General features: G+C 40.1%; 2 protein-coding genes across 6 annotated transcripts in view; both read left to right on the forward strand.

Moving 5' to 3' along the window:
* Window positions 1-16,882: 16,882 nt before the first annotated feature.
* On the forward strand, window positions 16,883-19,741 carry psmg3 (proteasome (prosome, macropain) assembly chaperone 3). 3 transcript variants are annotated; one of them, XM_027173886.2, is made up of 3 exons: window positions 16,883-16,922; window positions 19,136-19,353; window positions 19,457-19,741. In XM_027173886.2, the coding sequence occupies exons 1-3, from the start codon at window positions 16,898-16,900 to the stop codon at window positions 19,607-19,609; spliced, it is 396 nt and encodes a 131-aa protein (XP_027029687.1). In that variant the 5' UTR covers window positions 16,883-16,897; the 3' UTR covers window positions 19,610-19,741. The 3 variants fall into 3 exon arrangements, with proteins under 3 accessions (XP_027029687.1, XP_027029689.1, XP_027029690.1); XM_027173888.2 differs by lacking the exon at window positions 16,883-16,922 and adding an exon at window positions 17,675-17,825; XM_027173889.2 differs by lacking the exon at window positions 16,883-16,922 and adding an exon at window positions 18,866-18,996.
* Window positions 19,742-21,170: 1,429 nt separating this feature from the next.
* The window catches only part of tmem184a (transmembrane protein 184a), a 31,242-nt gene continuing 28,256 nt past the window's right edge, over window positions 21,171-24,156 (forward strand). Inside the window, exon 1 of one of the 3 annotated variants that reach the window (XM_027173885.2) lies at window positions 21,171-21,378. Coding sequence is in view for 2 of the 3 variants with exons in the window: in XM_047807769.1 (XP_047663725.1) it covers window positions 23,499-23,528 (30 nt within the window). In the remaining variant the exon portion in view is untranslated. Of the gene's footprint in view, window positions 21,379-23,378; window positions 23,529-24,156 lie in introns of those variants that run through there. The other 2 variants (XM_047807769.1, XM_047807768.1) reach the window with 2 other exon arrangements.

The raw sequence follows: 24,156 nt of genomic DNA on the forward strand, positions 1-24,156 counted from the left end.
ATTTGTTCTTTGCTTTTTTTATTAGGTGGGTAAATAGCCCTCTGACGCGAAGTGCCCCGAGTAACTCAGAATGTCCTTGTTGAACATCTCATTCTAGATTTATTTCCCTTTTACTGTTATAATAAAGGGAGGCACGATGGCTTAGTGGTTAGCACGTTTGCCTCACGCCTCCAAGGTTGAGGGTTCGATTCCCTCCTCCGCCTTGTGTGTGTGGAGTTTGCATGTTCTCCACGTGCCTCTGGGGTTTCCTCCGGGTACTCCGGTTTCCTCCCCCGGTCCAAAGACATGCATGGTAGGTTGATTGGCATCTCTGGAAAATTGTTCGTAGTGTGTGTGTGTGAATGAGAGTGTGTGTGTGTGCCCTGTGATGGGTTGGCACTCCGTCCAGGTTGTATCCTGCCTCGATGCCCGATGACGCCTGAGATAGGCACAGGCTCCCCGTGACCCGAGAAGTTCGGATAAGCGGTAGAAAATGAATGAATGAATTAATTAATTTTATAATAATTTCCACTTTTGTCTTCTTTTCTGTTGGAGATGTTGGAGTGAGTCTGTGTGGATTTGTGTTCATTCAGCTACAAGAGCATTAGTGAGATCAGAGTGAGGAGGTCTGGGGTTCAGTCGGTGTTCAGTGGGGTTGAGTCAGAGTCAGGGCTCAGTGCAGGACACTCGAGATCTTCCACACAAGTGCTGATAGACAAGTATGAAGTATCGGTAGTGGAAGCAGAATGCATTCATCCGTTCATTTCTACAGAGCTTATCTTACACAGGCTCACAGCGAGCCTGGAGTCTATCACAAGAACCTCGGGGCACAAGGCGGGGGACACGTTGGACAGGAAGCCAGCCCATCTCTGGACACAATCACACACACACTCACACACACACACATACATAACTTAGACATATGAATCAGCCTGCAACACATTTTCTACAACACCTAGAGCAAAAGTACCTAGACTTAATTATTTATCCAGGTTCAAGAATCTATATCATGATAAAGAAAAGAGAAATCGATCCTTATCTTGAGCAAAGGGCAGAAAAACCTATCGTACAATTATCACTTAACACAGAGTGAAATTTGGCAGACATTAAGCAAAAGACAAGATACTTCTTAACACTCGGTAGAGCACCGAGGTCTTCCATAATGAGAATATTAATTGCACCAGAGACAGCAGAGTGTAGGAGATCATTACTAACTTCCACGTGCTGTCTCTCTCCTTTATATAAAGGATAGACATCAAACCAATAGAAAGGATAATGGAGATTGTTGTGACAAGGTAGGTTGGTAATTGAAAGGCACCCACTCCTTCTAGCAAAAAAAATAAATAAATAACTAGAGATTAGAAATGGATCTTTAATTATATTCATAAGGAAGATAGCACTAGCTGATTCGACTTGGCGGGATTACAGTAGATCAACCCACGATAAAGATTAGACAATTATTCACTCAGTTTAATTGATATCACTAATCAGGATGCCGTTTCCTGATGGACGGTGACAGATGATCAATTTGCATAAGTAGATTTTTTTTTAGACATGGTTCGAACTTGTTTGTATTTTGGTCTGCTTGACCCTTTCCTCACCCTGTACTTTGTCAGGCTTTAATTTGCTGATAGATCGGATGTCGTTCCTATCTTTGACATTTGGCTTTGCTCGTCTCTAAAAGGCCGTTTGCTTGTTGAAAAATCCTCTCTCCCACAAGATAATCATTTACCAAATGGAACCCTGAGCTACTCAGCAACAATGACATACTGATTCATCTGTATTATAAAAGAGGATACCGACACACACACACAAATACACACACTCACACAAACCACAATCAGCAGGTCACTGCTATTATATAAAAGGCAAACATGTGTATGTTGATGACCAGAAGGTGACTCCGATGGCATTGAGAAAGTCGCACGACGAAGAAACGTCGTGTATCTTTTAGAAATGAAAACGTTTCAGAGCTTGGTAATGTATGTACATCATGGACCTCCTAAAGGAAGGAGGCCCGGCTGTAGACGCGAAGAAATCGCAATCAATGGCTTGTAATCAAGGCAAATGACTACAGAACTCCATCCACAGGAATGAACCTATTTACATACAGAGTGAGTCATAAAAGAACAAGAAACAGTAGGAATAAATATAGAGCTAGGTGAAAATCTAATGTGTTTTACAAGTGTAACAAACAGCACTGAACAACATAATAAAAGATCTCTGTCAGAGCTTTGGTTATACTAAGAAGGTGAAGGAAAAACACGAAAGCAACATTGTGGAAAAAGTAAGCGTTAATTATACATGCAATTTTATCAAATGGTGAAAAGTCTGCACGGCCGTCCCTGCTGTCACATTCGTATTAAACACACACACGCACACATACACACATACACACATACACACACACTGCAAGAGTGGGAGGTGGGGATTGACAGGCAGGGAGTGAGAAAGGTAGAAAGAGAAAAGAGAGCGAGAGAATGAACACAGCCGAGAGCCCGTCCTTTATAACGCGCACGGAACGAGGAGCAGGGCCTACGATGAAAGTGCAGACGTGGCAACTGTTTTTTAGGAAAATGTAAGACTCAGATCTTGTAGAATAAGTCAGTGACGCAGTAGAGCTCACTGCGAGATAAGAAAAAGAAAAGCTTCTGTGAGTATGACACATTCTGTCAAATGAACCAGGCTGTGTGAAAGTTTGCCATCCACAGAGCAGTACCTGACAGAAGTGAAGTATAAGACGAGCCGGCTCACTGAAACTGGACGGTTCATGATTGGAAAAATGTCACCTTGTCTTTATACAGTCTTCAGCTGTTTAGTTCACATCAGCCTTGACTGACAGGAGCAGGGTGGTCTTCTGCTTCTGTGGACCATCAGCTTACAAGGTTTAATATGTTATGTGTTGGCAGATGCTTGTTTTTCTGTTCATCATGGTTGCAAACATGGCTGTGTGGGTCACCATAGCCTTCCTGTTAGCTCAAACCAGTCTGGTCATGTTCCTCTGAACATTTTCACCAGCAAGAGAATTGCTGCTCAGGAAGCTTTCTGTTTTCTCCACCATTCTGTGAAACGACAGTGTTTATGAATTCGACCACCATGCCAGTGAGATCATGCCACTCATCATCTCTGAGAAAAAAGTTTTTACACTCTAGCAACAAAATTTAATCACTGTGCTGTCACTTGATTGGTTGATGTACACCAGTGGTGTTCCTAATAAAGTGGCCAGTTTGCATGGATGGAATTACAGTGATACCTCGAGATACGAGTTCTTTAACATACAAATTTTTTGAGATACGAGCTGTGATTCGACCAAATTTTTGCCTTGAGATACGAGCAAATTTTTTGAGATACGAGCATTCGAGCCGCCGCCGAAACAAAGATCCCCAACAACCACGTGTGCTCTGTTTCCCCCGCCTCAGCTTTTCGCGTCTCACTCGGTTGAAAGCCGCATTTCTACTGCACACGACAAACGACGGCCGAAAAACATGAAGTCATTCATTTCCTATGGAGAGTTGCAAAGGCGCTGCGTGAGGTGCCGACCGTCTGCGGATCCGTAATTTTCGGATCCGTTTTGAGCTTTGGATCCGTTAAAAAAATTTGAACTTGTGCGACTACACCGCATCCGATATGCCGACCGGACGGGTTTTTATTAAATTGACCGGCAGATGTTAGTGAGGAAAGAGTGCCAAAAAAAGGCAAAAACAAGTGAAGAGAAAAGCGATGAAGAAAATTAAGCAAAATGAATGAAAAGAAAACAGAAATTGTAGCAATTAAGTTCAGTTAGGTTAAGAGAATTTCAGTTGAGTTTGTTCATTTTAGTGAAGTTTAGTTAAGTTCCATTTAAGTGTAAAGTAGCATTAAGAGCGTACAGTAGCGAGTAAGTGAACGAAAGTGAAAGCGTAATTCCTCCTAACTCCTCCGCCTGTTTACTCCTCCCTCAACCTCCGTGCGCATCTTCCGTAAAGTAAAACCTGTTTATTTTTTTAACCTTCTCTTTTATTACTGTATGTTTTTATACAATATTTGTCATTTATAAATACGGGTACTGAACATTTTTCATATTCAAAACACATAAACAAAACAACTGGAGTGGAATTTTGCTGACAAGATATTATTTGGCTATACGTTTTTTATTGCACCGCAGTGATACTGACGTCTGAAAATAAGCTTTCCAAATTCACAATGTAATCAGTTACATCATTTGAATGATTTAACGCTTACAACAGACCCTGCCCACCTTCCTATGTTCCACCTCCTTTCATTTATTGCCATGGAAACATCGAGCATCCAGACCCGCATTCATAATACGACGTCGTAGCCGAGGACGGCGTGTTTAGTTAAATGAGGACGTTCCTTTTATTTTCCTTCTAATCTGACATTCTGCCAAATACAAAAGCTTTTTGAAGTGATTTGTTCAGTTAGGGAGCGATTTAATTATTATTAATTAATAATTGTGTCATATTGATTTATAATAAGTGAATTAATTACCAGGATTATTTGCTATAGAGTTCCAAGGTATAAAAATATGTAGGTTGTCACTGTCAGTATTTTTTTTTAATCCAAACATTGACCTAAAAACTGATTAAAAATTGAACTAATCAAATATTCTGCAGTTCACAATTAGATGAATGTTTGTTACTTGAAATTAAATAAATAAATAAATAAATAAATAAATAAATAAATAAATAAATAAATACTGTCACTACAATTGAATGCACTGGTGCTGCTTATGCAAACAAACAAACAAACAAACAAACAAACAAATAAATAAATAAATAAATAAATAAATAAATAATAATAATAATAATAATAATAATAATAATAATAATAATAAAATTAAATGAAAAAAAAAACTGGGGATGCTACACCTTGTATCACCATGAAATGTTTTAGTAATTTTTCAAGTATTTTTATATATCTTTTGCTAATGAAGATCCTGAGATCTTGAGATCAGCAAGAGCAACCAAAATGTAAGCTGTAACGCAGTGTGTCTGTGGTATGTTTGTCATTTGTCTAACAAAAACTCTTACAAAACCTAGTCACTGTTGCCATTCCAAATATACCAGAGCCACACACACTACCATGCAAGTGTCATTGCAGATCTGAGGATGATACGGCACACAAACAATACCTCACCTCACCTCAACAGTCCTACGTTGGATGAGTTCCAGTCACGGACAGAGCAAAAGTGGAAGCAGAAGTGAGCACTGAGTAACAATAATGTGTGAGTAGTGAAATTATAACTAAAAAATACATCTGATTCATGGAGAAATGTATCAAATAGCCGATGCAATTGAAACCCAGCAACAATGGGGTCCCTAAAAAAAGCCACGGCTATTGAAATAAAACTCGGTTTGCAGTGAACAATTTGAGAATTTTCATGATTCTCAGTACAAACATTTCGTTTTCCGATGTGAAGATTACACCTGAAATCCCATTCATTTGCTTCTTTCTACTAGGTCTTTGATTCGTAACGAATGTTTCTCAACTCTCTGACTGAAGTCATTTCACACATGCTCACTCTGACCACTGAGCACAAGATCGTTTGTGTATAATGTACGACGTCGAGAGCGAGCAGCAGCTCAGCGGTTTCCTGTATAACCTCACAGGACAACTGCAACGAGAAACACAGTAGAGCGAGGTGTCAATCTGTGAAGCAGCGCCACATGCATTATAGCTTCTGGTTCTTCACTGCCACCCACAAACCCCACTCAAATCCTCACACCTAAAATTCACTGCTCAAAAACGAACGAGGTGATTAACAGAGCTGTGAGATTCAGTAGAGTGCAAATGTTCTGAAACCCTGTAGGACAAAATAAAAATGACAAATGACTTTGAAGCTGTTTGGCTTTTTAGATCGTAAGTAGCAAAAAAAGGAGAATTGGTGAAATCACGAACACAGGATCCTACCATGGCAGACAACCTCATCCAGAGCGAATTACATTTTTATGTCATTTTAATTTTCAACTTTCAATTCAATTCAATTCGCTTTTATTTGTATAGCGCTTTTAACAATGGACTTTGTCTCAAAGCAGCTTTACAGAACAGAAGAAATATAGTATGAGAGATGTAGAATACAAAGATTAATATTTTACAAAATTTTAAGATTAATATTAGCCTTATATTTAAATGTGTTTGTATTTATCCCTAATGAACAAGTCTGAGGCGACTGAAGCGACTGTGTGGAGGAAAAACTCCCTTAGATGGAAGAGGAAGAAACCTTGAGAGGAACCAGACTCAAAAGTGAACCTCATCCTCATTTGGGTGACACTGGAGGGTGTGATTATAAACTGTTATAAACACCAGAGAGAGTTATTATGATAACATCCAACTGAGTGTTAAGGGCCTTGCTCGGGGGCCCAGCGGTGGCAGTTTGGTGGACCCAAGATTCAAACTGAGAGGTAGTCCAACACCATAACCGCTAAGCTACCACATCCTATGATAGCTGTACACATGTTCCATACATGTGAATAGAAGAAGGATGTGGCTGAATGCGTGTTGATATCACACGACACGTCCTGACCCAAATCTGCAGAAAATCTTCAGTGAACTGTTCTATAAGATAAAAACAGACAAGCAGTTGATCACAGCCCACAGTTTTATAAATTGCTTTTCTCAGCAATATAATGTAATAGACTTGTGCTGATGCCAACTGATATTTAAACTTACATTTTTTTTATCATATTCAATATATTATAGAGTCACTTGTTCTAGTAAGAAATTGGACAGGAGTTCTTCCTAGAAAAAAGTTGGCTTCATGATGGAGGAACACTGACTTAGTATCAATAGACTCGTAACTAGACTTACTTATTACAGCTCTCATCTCATACGAGATGAAAATAATAGTTTCTATGTGAACGTTTCTTTACATTAGCTCGATAGAGGTCGGATAGATCCGACCTCCTTCGGTCTGTGACCCAGAAATTGATCGAAGCGCACCGTTTTAAAGATGTACCAAGCGAGGATACACAGGGGATTTACAGGTCACATTCCCCCCTCAAAAAATGTATTTTTCAATTAAAGAAAAAAAAATTCTTAAATATCTAATAAGAAGAACCGAAAAATGATCTTAACGATATAAACTTCAGGGACAAATAGAAATAAAGTCCTTGTTTAAAAGGATTTAATGTATTGCTTGACAGACAGAGGTCCACGAAATGGTACCATCTGTTCATCAACACATATGTTTTCCTCCACAGGAAGCTGCGAGCATATTGTAGAGTGAGCGTATTTTGAAGAACACTCCAATGTTTTCTGATGGTTTCTCCAAATTTTTGACGGAAACGCGAGTCTGACCAGAGCTGGAAGAATCTATCACGGAACACAGTGTCCTTAAAAATGTCATTATCTCTTCCAGCTTCCCAGTGCATGGACACTATTGGCAATCTAATCGCACCCACAGCCAGGTGGAGACCTGCTACATATTCATGTTGGCTAGATGTCTTCTGGAACATGTTTGAAATGCTCATATGGGCTCATGATATATTTCACTTCAAGTGTAGATGACTGCAGTAAATGCCCCACGATACCATTTCATCTTGTCCTTCCTGTTAATGTAACATCTATCGATACCTTGTGTCCTCAGTCGGTCTTCTACCTCACCCTCAGCTGCTACATCTTGCAAGAACTTCTCCAGTGTCTCTGTCCCTCAGTTCACTATCTGCATTTATCATATCCTGTCTTGCCTTTTCCATTTATCTACCATCCAAATCTAAACCGTTCCAAAGCAATCAGCCTCACTCGTTCTTCTCATAAGTCCACTCACATCACACCGATCTTACATCATCTGCACTGGTTTCCTGGAGCATCTAGGAAACTCCTCCTTCTGACCTTTAAAGCCTCCGTAGCCTCGGTCCTTTTTATCTATCTGACCTCCTCCATCCTTACATCCCAACACAGACTCTCAGGTCCTCTGATAGAGGCTGATTCACAGTGCAATGTTTTTGCTTCTCCACCATGGTTGGTAGATCATTTGCCATAATCATTCCCGATCTTTGGAATTCTTAAAACTTGGAAAACTTAAATGCATTTATTTCTTCAGTACTTTGGCTCCTTCCCTGTCGGCTGAAATAATTCTATCGTTCATTTTTTCTTTGTCTTCCGGTAGTCTCCATCTATTATTAATATTATTGTTGCTGTTGTTACTATTAAAGCGATAATTTAGCGAGCAAGAACGTCTTAGCCGATCGCTATAATAGTGTTCGATTCCTCCCATGCTCATTTCCTTTCCCGGCTTCTCCACTGAGAGACGAGATAAGAAGCGAGAACAGAAAGCGTGCAAAGAAAACAAGCAAAAGAAACGAGGAAGCACGATTTAGGTAATGAGAAGCATGGTGAGATTCAGCAAAACGAAAAAAGTTCATTTTGTGCAAATTAGTTGAACATAACATGAGATCCAGTCATTAAATCAGCATCTCTGTATAGACTTTATTGGATCATGAGTGATTCATTCTCCTGCTAATGTGGTGGAAGAGTGCTGACGTAAAGAAAGAAGTTAACAACAGCAACTAATTAGGCTCCTGCGTAGGGCTTCTGTATCTATTGTCATGGCATTACCTGGAATCCCTGTTTATTTTTAAACTGTTTTTCTGGTTTTTGTTGTATATTGTTTGACATTTTTTTCATTCAGGATCCATGATTGTTGTCCATATAAGAGGTCCTTTTAAACCTACAGTATATACTGTAAACTTGCTTGCTTTCCTCCCTCCATTAATCTATCTATGCATACTGTACATAATCCTGAACAATTTTCGCAGCATGGTAGAAGGGATTATCCTACTGAAAACGAACGTTGCCATTAGAGAATTCTGTACCAATGTTTGGGTAGGTGCTACGTGTCACAGTAACATCCACATGAATGCCAGGACCCGTGTGTACAATGCCGTTTAAATAAAAATAAGCATGACTCATCAGACCAGCCCTCCTTCTTCCATCGATCCATGGTCCAGTTCTGATGCTCACGTGCTCGTTGCATGTGCATTCAATGGTGTCCCAAGGTCAGCATGGTCACTCTGACCTCTCTACATTTACACAGCCATAGAAACTGAAAACTGAGATGTTTTATGTGATCTTACTCCTTTCACCTAGAGCCAACATTCACATGTACTACAGGAACTCTTCTATGGAATAGGATACTTGGGTGTCCATGACCTGAGTTCGGTCCACCGGTTATTCTTCCTTTTGTTAGATACTAACCATTGCATACTGGGAACACACAACAAGACCTGCTGTCCCAGACATCGAACCATCACTCATCACTCAGATCCTTACAGTTTCTCATTTTTCCTGCTTCCAACACATGAATTTTGTAAACTGTGACTGTTCTTTTTTTTTTTTCTGTGTAATTGATCCCACCTACTGACATTTACAGTTACATTTATGGCAATTGGCAGAGCGAAGTACAAAAGTGCTTTTAATTCTTTATCAGTGAATACATTACTGACAGATGCCCTTGTACCAAAATGAATCATTGTTCCATGTTATTCATTTCATCTGTGAATGGTTTTAATGTTATGGCTGATCAGGTGTATAAGTAGATGAAAACCTACCCGCTATAGCGTACCAGAAGAGGACGGTTTCGGTTATCATCCGTTTTGTAGTTCTCCATTTCAATGAAGTCACATATTCAAGATTCGAACCTAAAAAAAGCAATAAAAACAGAAGGCGAAAAACATTACGCAGTGAATGATGCAAAGGATTTGGAACTTGTAGCTAGGAGGCAGTGCTATTCAAAAAAAAACCACAGTTTCATCTACTTAAATATGCTTCAATTACAATCTTATTAAATATTAACATTTTTATGGACACCCCGCAGCCCTGGGGATGGTCGATGCTGTCACTCAAAGATTGAAAGTTCACTAACAAAGCGACTTTAACAAGCCTCAAAGGCACAGCTTTCTCAGGCAGGGTTGACACTGCAGCCATCACTGCTAATGACCATTTATTAATGTATGTGTTTTAAAATCAATAAAACTTTATCCTTCAAAAAGCACAGTCATTTCAGCTACGCGGCACTCTCCAAAAGAGAGACTCAAGCTTAAAATAAACCTCTCGATTCTGGAAATATCTGCAGAGTGAAAGGGCTACGTCGGTAAGCAGCTCAAAAATGTCATCACTCCTGTTGTTCAGCATTCACCAAAAGTTCAACTGGAAAATATGTGACTGAGTCATCGGATGCTAGAGGTTTATATCATTAAAATATTACAGGGAAATCCTCTAATCCTTCAGTTTCTGTATGGAATGAATTCGAGTTTGGAGTCAATCCCCTAAAATGTTCCATAGTATTGTTGGATTTGCATATTGCAATGATTTTGCTCACTGAGGCAGAAATGTGTGCGCAGGTGCTGCAGTCAAACTGCACATATGGCAGAACTCATGCTCAGCGTGTAGCCCATGACCACAGATCTCTACTCCGAGTCAGAATTCGAGGTGTATGGTTAAAAAAAAAAAAAAAATCCTTCTCTGGTTCTGATTTATTTCTTTTCTTTTTTCCCTGACGCATAAAGAGTGCCAACAGCGAACGTGTGACCTGTTTCAATGTACCAGTTTGGCGTGGCAGCTTCTCAGATGATGGTACACTGATGAGATCACACCCGTGTATCAGGCACTAAAATGTATACGAGGTACAAATGTGTGTATATATATATATATATATATATATATATCTATATATCTATATATATCTAACGAGATACAGTTTGGCATCTACCAGAAGTGCAAAATGTAGCAGTCGTGCAAAAGTGCAGATAAATATATAGCATATTTACAGCAGGTGGTATATATATGAAAGTGTATACAGTGAATAAATATAAATTCTATAACAGTGCAGAGAAGTGTGGACATACAGGAGTACAGTGAATAAATATAAAGGCTATAACAGTGCAGAGAAGTGTGGACATACAGGAGTACAGTGAATAAATATAAAGGCTATAACAGTGCAGAGAAGTGTGGACATACAGGAGTACAGTGAATAAATATAAAGGCTATAACAGTGACACACATGTTATATACACATAGATGAATGTGAAATGTTGGGCAGAATGTACAGTAATGATACATATAGATTAAAAAAAAGTGCAGATGTAATGAGGAGTAAAAAGATAAACTATGTAATGTGTGTGTGTGTGTGTGTGTGTGTGTGTGTGTGTGTGTGTGTGTGTGTGTGTGTGTGTGTGTGTGTGTGTGTGTGTGTACATTTCTACTGAGCTAATGATGTGTGTCAGAGAAGCATTAGAAATGTGTGCCTCCACATTGTGTGACTCACAGACTTACAGACTTTGGGAAACTTAAACAACTGTAATATTAAATAAGTCCAAACAAAATCTTCAGCTTTAACCTCAGTGCACAATCTGATTGGAGTAATGCATATTTAGCATTCTTATTTAGCATTATAATAGGCATAGAAGCTTTTATTATCAGCACAACTGGGGAGATTTTAAGGTCGGGGCACAGGGGCAGCTATGATACAGCACCCCTGGAGCAGGGAGGGTTAAGGGCTTTGTACAATTGCCCATCAGTGGCACCTTGGCAGTGGTGGTGCTTGAACTCTGACTTTCCAAACAACAACCCAGAGCCTTAACTATATGTTGTTGTTTTTTTAACTGCATCAGGATTAATAATCTTCTACTCAAAGAAAAGTGGAATTAAAATAAATAAACTGGGAAAATATGAAGTACAGAGACTTTAAATTTTTAACTCAAGTGCAAAAGTATAAACACTTCCATGTAAAGTATGAAAGATGATCATTTTGTTGACGATGATGATTTTATTTATTGATGGAAAATTACTTCTTCCAGCAAGGAACCAGGAAATCTTGGCAACATAAACCAGAGTGGATATAAAAAGGTCTACACATCCTTGTTAAAACTGCTGGAGTTTTTTTTTTTTTTTTCCATGTAAAAAAAAAAACAAGGTGAAACATTCGGTCTGCTTTCTTTTCCACCTTTAATGTGATTTTGTTGGTGAGCAACAACAAAACCAAAACAAATAGAAAGTTTTATTAGGAAGGAAGCATAAATAGGTTGCATAAGTATGCGCACGCCTTCGATGATACTTTGTTAAAGCGCTTTTTGCTTGCAATACAGCACTTAGTGTTTTTGGGGAGCAATTTTATTCCACTCTTCCTTGTAAAAATGCTCCAAAGCTATCAGAATGTAAGAGGTCTCTCCTGTGCACAGCCCTCTTCATGTCACTCCATGGATTTTCAGCAGGATTTAGATTTGGGCTCTGACTGGGCCGTTCCGAAGCATCCGTCTTCATCTGAGCTGTTCATTTTTGTGTTGGATGTGTGCTTTGGGTGGGCTAGAAGGTGAAATTTTTCTTCATCTTCAGCTGTCTAACAGAGGCCTGCAAAATGTTTCCTGCTGAAATAACACAGCATTTGGAGCTATCCTCTATTCCCTCTTGACTAGAGACCCAGTTCCAGGCGAGAGGAATCCGGTCCATCGCACGATACCACCACCACCATGCTTCACTCTGGTTATATCTGGTTATAAACATATCTTTAAAAAAATTCCTCGTGTTGTCTAGATAAAAACAGTTTTAACAATTATATTCCTTTGACATTTTTATTCTTACTGTCACATCTGGTAAAGATTTTAGGAGTTTAGATCAACTTTGGGAAACTGCCTGATACTCACTCACTCATTTTCTACCGTTTTATCCGAACTACCTCGGGTCACGGGGAGCCTGTGCCTATCTCAGGCGTCATCGGGCATCAAGGCAGGATACACCCTGGACGGAGTGCCACACTCTCATTCACTCACACACTACGGACAATTTTCCAGAGATGCCAATTAACCTACCATGCATGTCTTTGGACCGGGGGAGGAAACCGGAGTACCCGGAGGAAACCCCCGAGGCACGGGGAGAACATGCAAACTCCACACACACAAGGCGGAGACGGGAATCGAACCCCGACCCTGGAGGTGTGAGGCGAACGTGCTAACCACTAAGCCACCGTGCCCCCCCCAACTGTCTGATACTAAAAAGTAAAATGGAAACGATGTGAATAGTAGAAAATAGCAATTTTTAGAATTTAGTGGAGGGAAAACACATGGTAATAATTGTACTTTATATTATTCTTCACTTCTGCGCTCCGTTGGAAACATACTCACTCGTCCTGGCTGTGACGCACCAGCCTACTCCCTCGAGCAGAGTTTACTGTTGTACCTCATTTAACACACATGATTTAGTTCATCAGCTAATTTCCAAAGCCCTCGTGGCTGTGATTTAGCAGAGGGAAAACTCTAATCTCTGTAGCGTTGCTTCAACACTTTTAACACTCGTGCTCAACAGCAAGTTTTCCTGGTTTCAACAATAGGAACAGCCCTACTTATCCTTATGTGGCTGATATAGAGGTTTTGATGGTGGTCAATGGCAAAATAAGTGAGAAGCATGTAGTGAGCTTGCAATAAAAATGCACTTTGTTCATAGACTTGAAATGGAAGATTTCTGCTGCTAGTTAAGTCAAGTCAAGTCAAGTCAAGTCACCTTTATTGTCACATCACCACAGCACATGTGCCATGGTGAGTGAAATTCTTGGGAGCGAGCTCCAGAAATTGCAGAACCATTTACATACGGTAGTTAAGAAACAGAAATTAGAACAATTTACAAACAGGTTAAAAAAATGTGCAAGTGCTTAGTACCAGGTGAAATGTGCAAATGTGGAAAATGTGGAAAAGATGCAATGTGCTCATACATAGTCAGTACACACAGTGTACTACTAGACATATTTACAATGCACTTCACATTATATACAGTATGAATTATATTTATATATATATGTGTATATATATATATATATACACACACACATATATATATATATATATATATATATATATATATATATATATATATATATATATATATATATATATATATATATATATATATATGTAACATGTAAGGTGCAACAGACTGTACAGAAGATACAGGAATGTCCTGTGGTACCGATAGCTTATTGTCAGATAGATTGTTATACTAAATTAAATGCAGTGTGTGTATAGTCCAGTGTGTATAGATGCAGTATGAATGCAGTGTGTGTGTGTGTGTAGTCCAGTGTTGAACTGTTGAAGTTAGAGTGCAGTGTGTAGCATACCATATTGTGGAGTATGCTGTATGCTGTGTTAGTTATGGCTGTTAATTAGTCTGATGGCCTGAGGGGAAAAAGCTATCCCTCAGTCGACTAGTGCGGGATCGGATGCTGCGGAGACGTCTTACTGAGGGGAGCAGAGAGAGCAGTCTGTGGGATGGGTGGCTGGAGTCATTAGTGATCCTCTGAGCTTTTCTTATACACCGCCTGTTGTAGATGTCCTGGAGGGATGGAAGCTCACCTCCAACAATGTGGCTGGCAGTTCGCACGACCCTTTTCAGGTCTTTACGGTTGCCAGTGGTGCTGTTTCCAAACCAGGCAGTTATGCAGCCCGTCAGAATGCTCTCTATAGTGCAGGTGTAGAATGTTCTGAGGATGCTGGGGCTCATTCCAAACTTCCTCACCCGTCTCAGGAAGAAGAGGCGTTGGTGTGCCTTCTTCAGCACTGCGTCAGTGTGTGGACCAGGTGAGATCCTCACTGATGGTAACACCCAGAATCTTAAAGCTGCTCACCCGCTCCACAGGTGTCTTGTCGATGGTGATGGGTCTGTGTTCTCTGCTCTGTCTCCTGAAATCTACCACCAGCTCCTTGGTCTTGTCAATTCTGAGTGAGAGGTGGTTCTCCTGGCACCATTTGGTCAGGGTGCTCACCTCTTCTCTGTAGGCCGTCTCATCGTTGTCGGTGATCAGGCCTATCACCGTCGTATCATCAGCGAATTTGACGATGACGTTGGAGCTGTGTGTGGCTGTACAGTCGTGTGTATACAGGGAATACAGGAGTGGGCTGAGGACAGTGTGTGCTACCAACCTGCATTTATATTTTATATATAACGTTATATTTTCTATGTTTCTTACCTTACCTTTCCTCTTACCTAAAACTTGTATTTTAATACTATTTTTATTCCATTTTGATTCTATTATATGACACAGACAGGGGAAAAAGTATTTGGCAAAAAAAGTCGTACCATGTATGGTTGAACAAGCAGGTCTCACAATATTAAACAGGATTTGCTAATAAATCATCGTTTACTTTGATACCGATCACTTTCAGTCAACGGTAGCTGCATGAACCACAAGTAATGTCCCAGAACTCCTCAGAAATCTTTAAATAAATAAATAAATAAATAAATAAATAAATAAATAAATAAATGTCACTCTTGGAGAAAATCAAGAACAATAAAAGTTTTAATTTCTTTCTCATTTTCAGTCACTAATAACAAATATAAAATATAACAGCACTGTAAACAGGTTTATACCAGAATGCCCTTTTAAGTAATTGATTTGTTGCCTTCTGACTTCTGCTAAACTGTCTGCCTTTACATCCTGATAGCTGAAATAAATGCTCTGGATCTGAGAAAAAAAAATGTCTCTAATTCCCCAGGGCTCTGATGCAATCAGGAACTAAAAATGTCAACAGAGGCCAGCGACATGGGTGGCACAGCGGCTCAGCAGGTAGCATTGCCATTGCGCTGCTCTTGAGCTCAGACAACTTTCTGCGCTGCTTAATGCATGTTGTCTCCGTGCCCGTGTTATTGGGTTTCCTCTGGGTTTGCTGCTTTTCTTCTACCTCCCAGTGACACTAGGGTTGACTAGTGCCTGATTGTGGACTGGCCTCCAATGCAGGGTGTATTCCGGGCTCAGGAACTGACTCCAGATCCACCGCATCTCTGATCAGGATAAATCCATTACTGCAAATGAATAAATGAAAAGTCCAGCTATATTATTCATTCATTCATCCATTCATTCATTTTCTACATCTTATCCGAACTTCTCGGGTCACGGGAAGCCTGTGCCTATCTCAGGCGTCATCGGGCATCGAAGCAGGATACACCCTGGACGGAGTGCCAACCCATCACAGGGCACACACACACTCTCATTCACTCACACACACACACACACACTACGGACAATTTCCAGAGATGCCAATCAACCTACCATGCATGTCTTTGGACCGGGGAGGAAACCGGAGTACCCGGAGGAAACCCCCGAGGCACGGGGAGAACATGCAAACTCCACACACATAAGGCGGAGGCGGGAATCGAACCCCCAACTTAGTGCTAACCACTAAGCCACCGTGCCCCCGTCCAGCTATATTATTTCATGAAAACTCTCTGTAAACCTGTTCAGATATGTTTGCATGCACGGCCATACGAATGTACCAGGAAGCTATACATACTAGTCTGAAGGATTATGAGGAAAAAACCCAGGATTACCTTAAAGGCATTGATTTATCTTTTAGACAAGGAATTTTTAGCCAAATATTCTGGTTTCATGAACAGCTTACAGGACAAAACAGCCTAAAGGGAAAAACGACACAGTGGATAATAAAGTATCAAGGAAGGAATTGAAGACAAGTGAACATTAGTGAGGTTTTTTTTTAAAGCTGGAGAAATTGGAAGGGCTTGAAAACTGTTGTCAAGCTTGCTTTGTTTCATCTTGACAACTAGATATTTTGTCGCTGTGCTCTGGTGTAATTTGTTGTCCTCCCAAGAAATTGTTACCCTCCAAGATGACACGGCAACACACACAGCTTAAATTAAGAGATAAAAACATAACACTTAGATGTCTTCCAGTGTTTAGGATGTTAGGGTGTTTTTTGCTTGGATGTACCTTGCCAAACGTTTTTTTGTGAAAGACAAAGCAAGCATTTGAACTCTTAGCTAATTCAGTAAGTTAAATCAGTGGAAGCATTGTTTCTTAATATGGGTGGTGAACTGCAATTAGAGAACAAAAGCCGCACCAGTCCGAGCCACTGAAAGGGTGTGTTAGGGTGGAACAGCACAGGTCAGACACAGAGGGTTGGTACAAGCCATAACATACACCATGATAATCTCACAGGATCTTACAGGCGGGTTTACACTTTTACACCACTGTATATGTGTGTGTGTGTCATCAGTTCTGCGGTGTCTAATAATATTTCTGCTCTGCGCCCTGGTTCTAGGAAGATCAACTTGATATTGTATGAATTATACGTGTGGGATAATTGAGTGGAATGTGGAATAATATTATTTATACTACATCGTGACTGAATTCTCTCATCTGTTTGGTCAGAAGTTTGTGTGTTATTGGTGTATAACTGCTCCGCTTGGACAGTAGTTCCGGCTGTAACATCTGCCAAATGAATGCTAATATTAATGCAGTAATTTTTATGTTATTGATTCTACAGCTCATACACAGGGACTTGTACACCGGCGCACTACATAATGTGGAGAGAGAGAGAGAGAGAGAGAGAGAGAGAGAGAGAGAGAGAGAGAGAGAGAGAGAGAGAGATTCTATATATATATATATGTATGTGTGAGAGAGAGAGAGAGAGAGAGAGAGAGAGAGAGAGAGATTCTATATATATATATATATATATATATATATATATATATATATATATATAGAGAGAGAGAGAGAGAGAGAGAGAGAGAGAGAGAGAGAGAGAGAGAGAGAGAGATATTAAAGGCGAGTATTTTTTCTCAAAACTTTAGGATGCTTACTAAAAGTTTATCTATTTGTGATATGTACATGTAGATATAAAAATATAAACGTTTCAAATTAATTCCACGTTTTCAACATTCGACAAAGAGGCGCGCATGCGCAACGTTTTGTACAGTTTGTGTAGCGCACGTGACGTCTGTTGCAAATCTACAAATCATATTTCCCGGAAGTTGTTGGAGTAAATGATATTCAGCTCAGATATGTGTTAGTCGGACCAACCAGCGTTTGTTTTTCCCGTCACGTGTTCTATAGAAGGGACGTGTGGACGGTAAGATGAAATGGCGGAATGAAAGCGTACTGTGGCGTGTGTTTTGTGTATTTAATGATTTGTCATGTTTGGTTTAAGCCGAATTGTTACTGTTAGCGTGCAGCTAGCTTCAGTAGCTAGGCTTCAGTAGATTTTTAGAGGACACGAGGCCACTTCCGGTTAGCAGAATGAAATGGGAACTAAATGTCTAATAATTACTTCTCATAATAAACTTAAATCATCTGGTGCTTGTGCCATAAAATGCCTTCAACAACTGTTTTCTCAGACTTCATCATGTTCAGCATAAACTATAATATTATATACATATATATATCACACACACACACACACATGTATGTATGTGTGTGTGTGTGTGTGTGTGATATATTATATACATATATATCACACACACACATACATGTATGTATGTATGTATGTATGTATGTATGTATGTATGTATGTATGTATGTGTGTGTGTGTGTGTGTGTGTGTGTGTGTGTGTGTGTGTGTATGTATAAGTTCCTGAGCCAGTAATAGGATACATTGTGTACCTAAAGTTAGCCCTGTTGGTGATGCTGGACAAAGTATTCATAAATGTGAATTGAGAGAGAAAGTGTGACAGACAGCTACTGATAGAAATCTGAGAGAGTGAGAGAAGTAGAAAATCAGATGGAGTGATAGTGTTTTTAGTAGGAAGAGAGAAGGAGTGAGTGATGCAGGTAGATTGATGGCCGTAAATATAGCTGGAGAGAGAACGACTGGTATATAAATGGAGAGACTGTTGTTAATAGAAAGACGGGAGGAGTGAAAGAGTGATGTGGGAAGATTGATAGAAAAGTGTGTAGGGTGAGTGTGTGTGCTAATGATAGATTGATAGAGGGAGAGAGAGATTGACTCAGAAAGAGAGATTAAACTAAAAGTAGAGGTACTGAAGACAGAATAGCGGCTGATGTCTATAGCTGAAACATTACACACACATAATAATAATAATAATAATAATACACAGTTAGAACATGACTTAAACCCTTTTCGGATTGGATTAGATTATCAGAGCAGATTATCTAATCACTTTCTTTACAGGTGATCAGATGAACACCGAGGCAGTTAGGAGTAGGGAGTTTGTATGAGAGACACAAGTTCATTTCTGGATAGTTTAAGAGCAATTTGGAGCGACTTTGAGTCTCTAATGCTGGTAAAATTAAAACAATATTGTTTGCTGTAGTTTACCTTCCTGCTTGTTGTGTTAGATTTGATCATTTCAGATATTTCTATGTCTGAAAATCCTGCATGGGTTTGTTAACCTTTACGCCCTAATGTTTTCCCTGGGACAGGGTTCATCATGGCGCCGCTCATCAAAACACGACAGACAGAGAAAACAATCGACGGGATCTCGACTCAAGTCGTTTGCACAGAGTTCAGTAACTACATCTTCATCGTGCTTACGCAGTACGGGAAGATCGGGACGCTGGTCTCCGTATCACCTGACTCGAGATCCAGCGACATCAGCACAACCATGCTCACTACCAAAGTGCTGCTCGGAAAAGACGAGGTACGCACGCGTACAGTACGCCTTATACATCCGTTAGGACACGGCTCAGGATCGTGATTCAGATTTCCACTTTACTCTATTTCTGTTTTCTCTTTTTTCACAGGCTCTTACACACGTCTATGCAAAAAACGTCGCAGCATTTGTTTGCCAAGAAGCAGGAAATCGTCCGGTTCTTTTGGGACTCGCTCTTAAAGACTGCAGTGCTGAAAATCTGAAAACGCTCAAAGAAATGATCAAAAGCTGCCAAGTTTGGTGACCAAGTGCCACAAAGTGATTACTGTTGTGAATGTATTTTTTTTTATTACCTTCTGTATTTATGTAGGTTTGTGATTTCTATGTCAATCCTTTGATTATTGCTTAAATAAATTAGTTTTTCTTTCAATCCCCACCGATGCATTTCCCGGATTAAAGAGTGCTCTCTCTCTCTCTCTCTCTCTCTCTCCTGCCTGTGTCATAAAGAGAATGTACTGTAATTGAATAATTTTAGCTAAGTCACTATAACAAATGTCACTATGACAAAACTAAAGAAAGAGTACAGAGAGTTACTGTTAAGACAAAGCTTAAACTAATAGATTGTTCTGGTGCTGCTTTAAAACAAACGTTCCTTTGATTGATTCTTTGTTTGCTGTAGAATAAATCACAGGTTCCCAATGCTGGTGCTGAAGGTTTGAATGTTATCCTAGCTCAAACACACTTTAACTTAGCAATGATGTTAAATAACTAATTATTTACATCGTTTCGTTAGACTGAGAGAAGATGAAACACTGAAATGTGTATAAGTTAAAGAGGATCGTTGGAACAGAGTTAAGACCTCATGGATGTTACCAAGACCTCAATAACATTATAGACTGCAAGATAGATAGATTTACAGTGTACTATATGGTCTGTGCAGCATCACCTTACCGTGACACTCGTGTTGGTTGAAAATCTTACTGCTGTAATCGTCTTCTGTGAAGACTTTCCACTAGATGTTAGAGCGAGTCTGTGTGGATTTGTGTTCATTCAGCTACAAGAGCATTAGTGAGATCAGACACTGATGGTGTAAGAGTGAGGAGGTCTGGGGTTCAGTCGGTGTTCAGTGGGGTTGAGTCAGAGTGCAGGACACTAGAGATCTTCCACTCCAACCTTCACACACCATGTCTTCATGAAGCCCTGTGCTTTGTGTACAGGTTCATTGTTGGTGATATAACAGGGGTTAAGTTCCATTGAAGGGAAATTTTAGTGCTACAGCATTTTAAGACATACATTTCATGTTGTGTACTTCTGTAATTCAGCATTAACGCTTAATGCGCTTCGATGTCGTCGACTGATATCTCGAGCTGATTACAGTGCAGTGTGTCTTAGACTGCTTGGTGTTCTGGACATTCATATTATTTAATACCATAATGTTAGTTCAATGTACACAATGTCTGTGTTCCAGTCCTTATGTTTGGTTTACACAACATCATCATGAAGAAAATGAAGATGTTGTGTAAACTGAACGTATCGTATAAACCAAATATTAGGACTAAAGTGTTTATTACCAACTTGTAATCCTACTTCATAATGATGTCACGTGGCCCAAGGCGATTAGTCATTAGTCACGTGATCCGTTAAGGCGAGCAGGTGTGAAGGGTTTATAACTACAGACTTTGCTGTTATAAGTCTAGGGATGTTTATATAAGGGGAATAAACATTTTGTGTACTTTGTGTGTGCGCACTCATGTATGTGTGTGTGTGTGTGTGTGTGTGTGTGTGTGTGTGTGTGTGTGTGTGTGTGTGTGTGTGCGCGCGCGCGCACTCATGCGTGTGTGTGTGTGTGCGCGCGCGCGCGCGCGCTTGACTCACCTGTCGACTCTAATGAGGAAGTGAAGCTGACAGTATTTCCGCCAATGGCAACTTTTAACGCCGCACTTGTCTTCAAAAGTGTGTGTGTGTGTTTAATTCGGTAAAACCGCTGGTATCTGCTTTTAACTCGTAAGCTTGGAGGCTAAAGGAAGACGGATTAAATCTCTCAGTGGAGGTGAATGAAGTGATCCAGACAGAGTAAGTGGCCCAAACTGTGTGGTGTTGTTTATCCCCCGCCCGGTTTACAAGCTGTTATTCTTCCCTTTAACATGTTTTGTGCTCGTTATACATAAGAATTTTAGCTTATTCGCTTCCAGTGATGAATTATGGTCATTTAAAGCGTGATAGTTTTTATATACACTGTTAAAAAAAAAAACAAAAAAAAAACAGTGTTTATATTGTCACAGTCAGCCCTGTTGTGTTGTGTTTTAAACCACTAGGTTTTGGGGTGATATTTTTGTTGTATTTCTCAGATTAAACTAGCTGGTCCAGCAGGTTTGTTGTTTAACCCTGGTACACGGTGTCTGTCCCATTTTCCTCAGACTTCTCTGAGCTCTGAGAAACCTTTTTTTATAATACAGACTTTACCTTTTACTTTGCTGAAGAAACTTCATTGAGTTTGATGAGTAAATCCAATCCAGAAGGTTGCCAGTCCCAGTGGAAAGAATAACACCATGTTTGTTTGTTTGGTTTTTTTTTTTTTATACTTCCACAGGTAATTGAGATTCAGAAGAATAAACAAGTTATTAGTAATGAAAGAAATCCATGTGTTGTTTATGTTTGTTTTTAGTTTTTGTTTTGAAATGATTTAAACCCCATGTTTGACAGTTTATCAGGTGACCAGATGTCGATGTTTAGGAGGAAGACGATTCTTCTGCCCGCAGACTTTGTACCTTGTACTGAGACTAAACCTGTATTATAATAATATTCATGGCAAAAAGTAGACATGAAATTGAAGAAGCTTTCTGTAAAACTTCATTCAGTTCAGGTGAAGTCTATAGTATGAAACATGGCAACCTTTTATATACTCATACTTTATATAACTTGTATACTCCTCGCTGCACCCCCAGGGCTTCTCACTCTTACAACATCAGTGTCTAATCTCACCAGTGCTCTTGTATGCTAATGTTTTTCATGATGTTTGCTGATGACGGGTAGCATAGTGGGGCAGTGGCTGGGTGGGTTGTTAACGTTAATTAAAGTGGTTTACATGGTTTTCTGTTTTATTTTAAAATGAAAAACGGAAGCACACAATCTATACTCGGTTTGCACGCTGCTTGTCAAGTGTCTCTTGCATAAAACACAGCTTTGCCTTCCAGTCCCCACCATTTGGCCTCTCTCTAGCGGCATGGGTGGTCACGAGATGTATGCAGTTAGCCTTGTCACCTCTAACGGCCAGCACGACCGGCTCCCTCACCCGAAGAGAAGGCCATCTGGGACTTGCTCGTCCTCCTCGCACACATTATGGTACTCGGGCTCGTGATGAATTTGGGAAAAGAACCAAAGCAGGCTACACGTTTAACTGACGTGGCGTGAGATTCATTGAGAACGCTAGACGCCATGTCACTCCCACGTTTGGCAGACGTTATCAGCTTTTGAATTCGAGCAAGTTGCTATGTGTGGTGCCAGGTCTGGCTGAGGATTCACGAATCGCCAGTGATTATTCCGTTGGTGTTAAGGAACTTTCTAAAGATGCGAGCATGAACCCAAATGCCACAGAGACACATCTCCCGCTTAGGTGAGAGGAGCACGAGCTCTAGGAGGTCTGCCTGGATCCCAGTGTACTACAGACTACCAGTCACTACAGACGCCTCTCGTACTGGATGGGACTTAATGTGCTTCCTCAGCCCCTTATGAAATCACGTTATTAGCCGTGCAGGGTAGTGAACTGAAACAGGCTTCTGTAAAGGCTGGACATTTTGTGCCATAGTCACCATGTGTGGTTTTTTTTTTTTTTTTTTTTTTTAAACCTAGGGTTTATGCACAAAGTCGTGTTTTTTTTTTATTATTTAGATTTTTTTGCTAAATTTACTCATTTGACCTTGCAAGGTTGTGAGAGAACCAGCTAGTTGTCTAATGTCATCTGTCATGCAGGAAAGACATGAGGAGCTCTACTTTCTGAACAGATGCTGACACACTGGGTGATGGACAACATGACCATGGCCTGCTGAACCCTACCATAACATGCTGCTCAACATGGAGCATTTCTTACTCATGCACAAAATTTAGAGGCACACTGCTGCTACCTGACCATCGCTACACAGCTTTAGCATTTAGTACGACGGGGGTTCATCCTGTGAAGGCCGCTTCCTCATGGCATGTTATCCAGGCTGCCTTTGGTGGTTGAGGCGAGTAAATTAGAACGTTTTTTAGGAATGTGATACTACATTGTACCGCTTTTTTGGTTTGTTTGTTTTGTTTTTTTCCCGTTAGTGCTCTCACTTCGTCTGTGTCGTATGTCAGCGTGTTCTGCAGTACAGTCAGCACTGCATAATAAAGTAGGCTGATAACCAGAAAATGCAGATTGTATTATACAAGATGAAGTAAACTGGGTGTTGGCCGAGATATTCGAGTGACTGCAAAATGTGTACTAGCGCTAACGCAGCAAACTAGCGACTGTTTTCGGCAGCTTTTCCCTGTTTGTTTATTCCAGGGTAAAGAAATCCCACGAAGTTCATATTAGATGTTCACCATAACGTCTCAAGTGCTAGACACCTGCGTGACTGAGACCACAACTAGCTAACAAGCAGACAAGGAAAGCCCCGTGCCTCAGACACGTGCCGTCTTCAATTTACTTGCAGTCTAAAGCACAGCTAATGTTTTTGTTTTTTTCTACACCGTTATGAGTAACACGGAAGATTTTTAATCAGACAAAACTGGAAACCTAAAGCACACCCAAGTAGTGTTTACTTCTCCCGGGTCAAATTTTTATCTTATCACTAATACATCGTTGTATCGTGGTGATTTTGAATCACC

Source organism: Tachysurus fulvidraco, chromosome 24 (assembly GCF_022655615.1).
Source record: "Tachysurus fulvidraco isolate hzauxx_2018 chromosome 24, HZAU_PFXX_2.0, whole genome shotgun sequence".
NCBI lineage: Eukaryota > Metazoa > Chordata > Actinopteri > Siluriformes > Bagridae > Tachysurus > Tachysurus fulvidraco.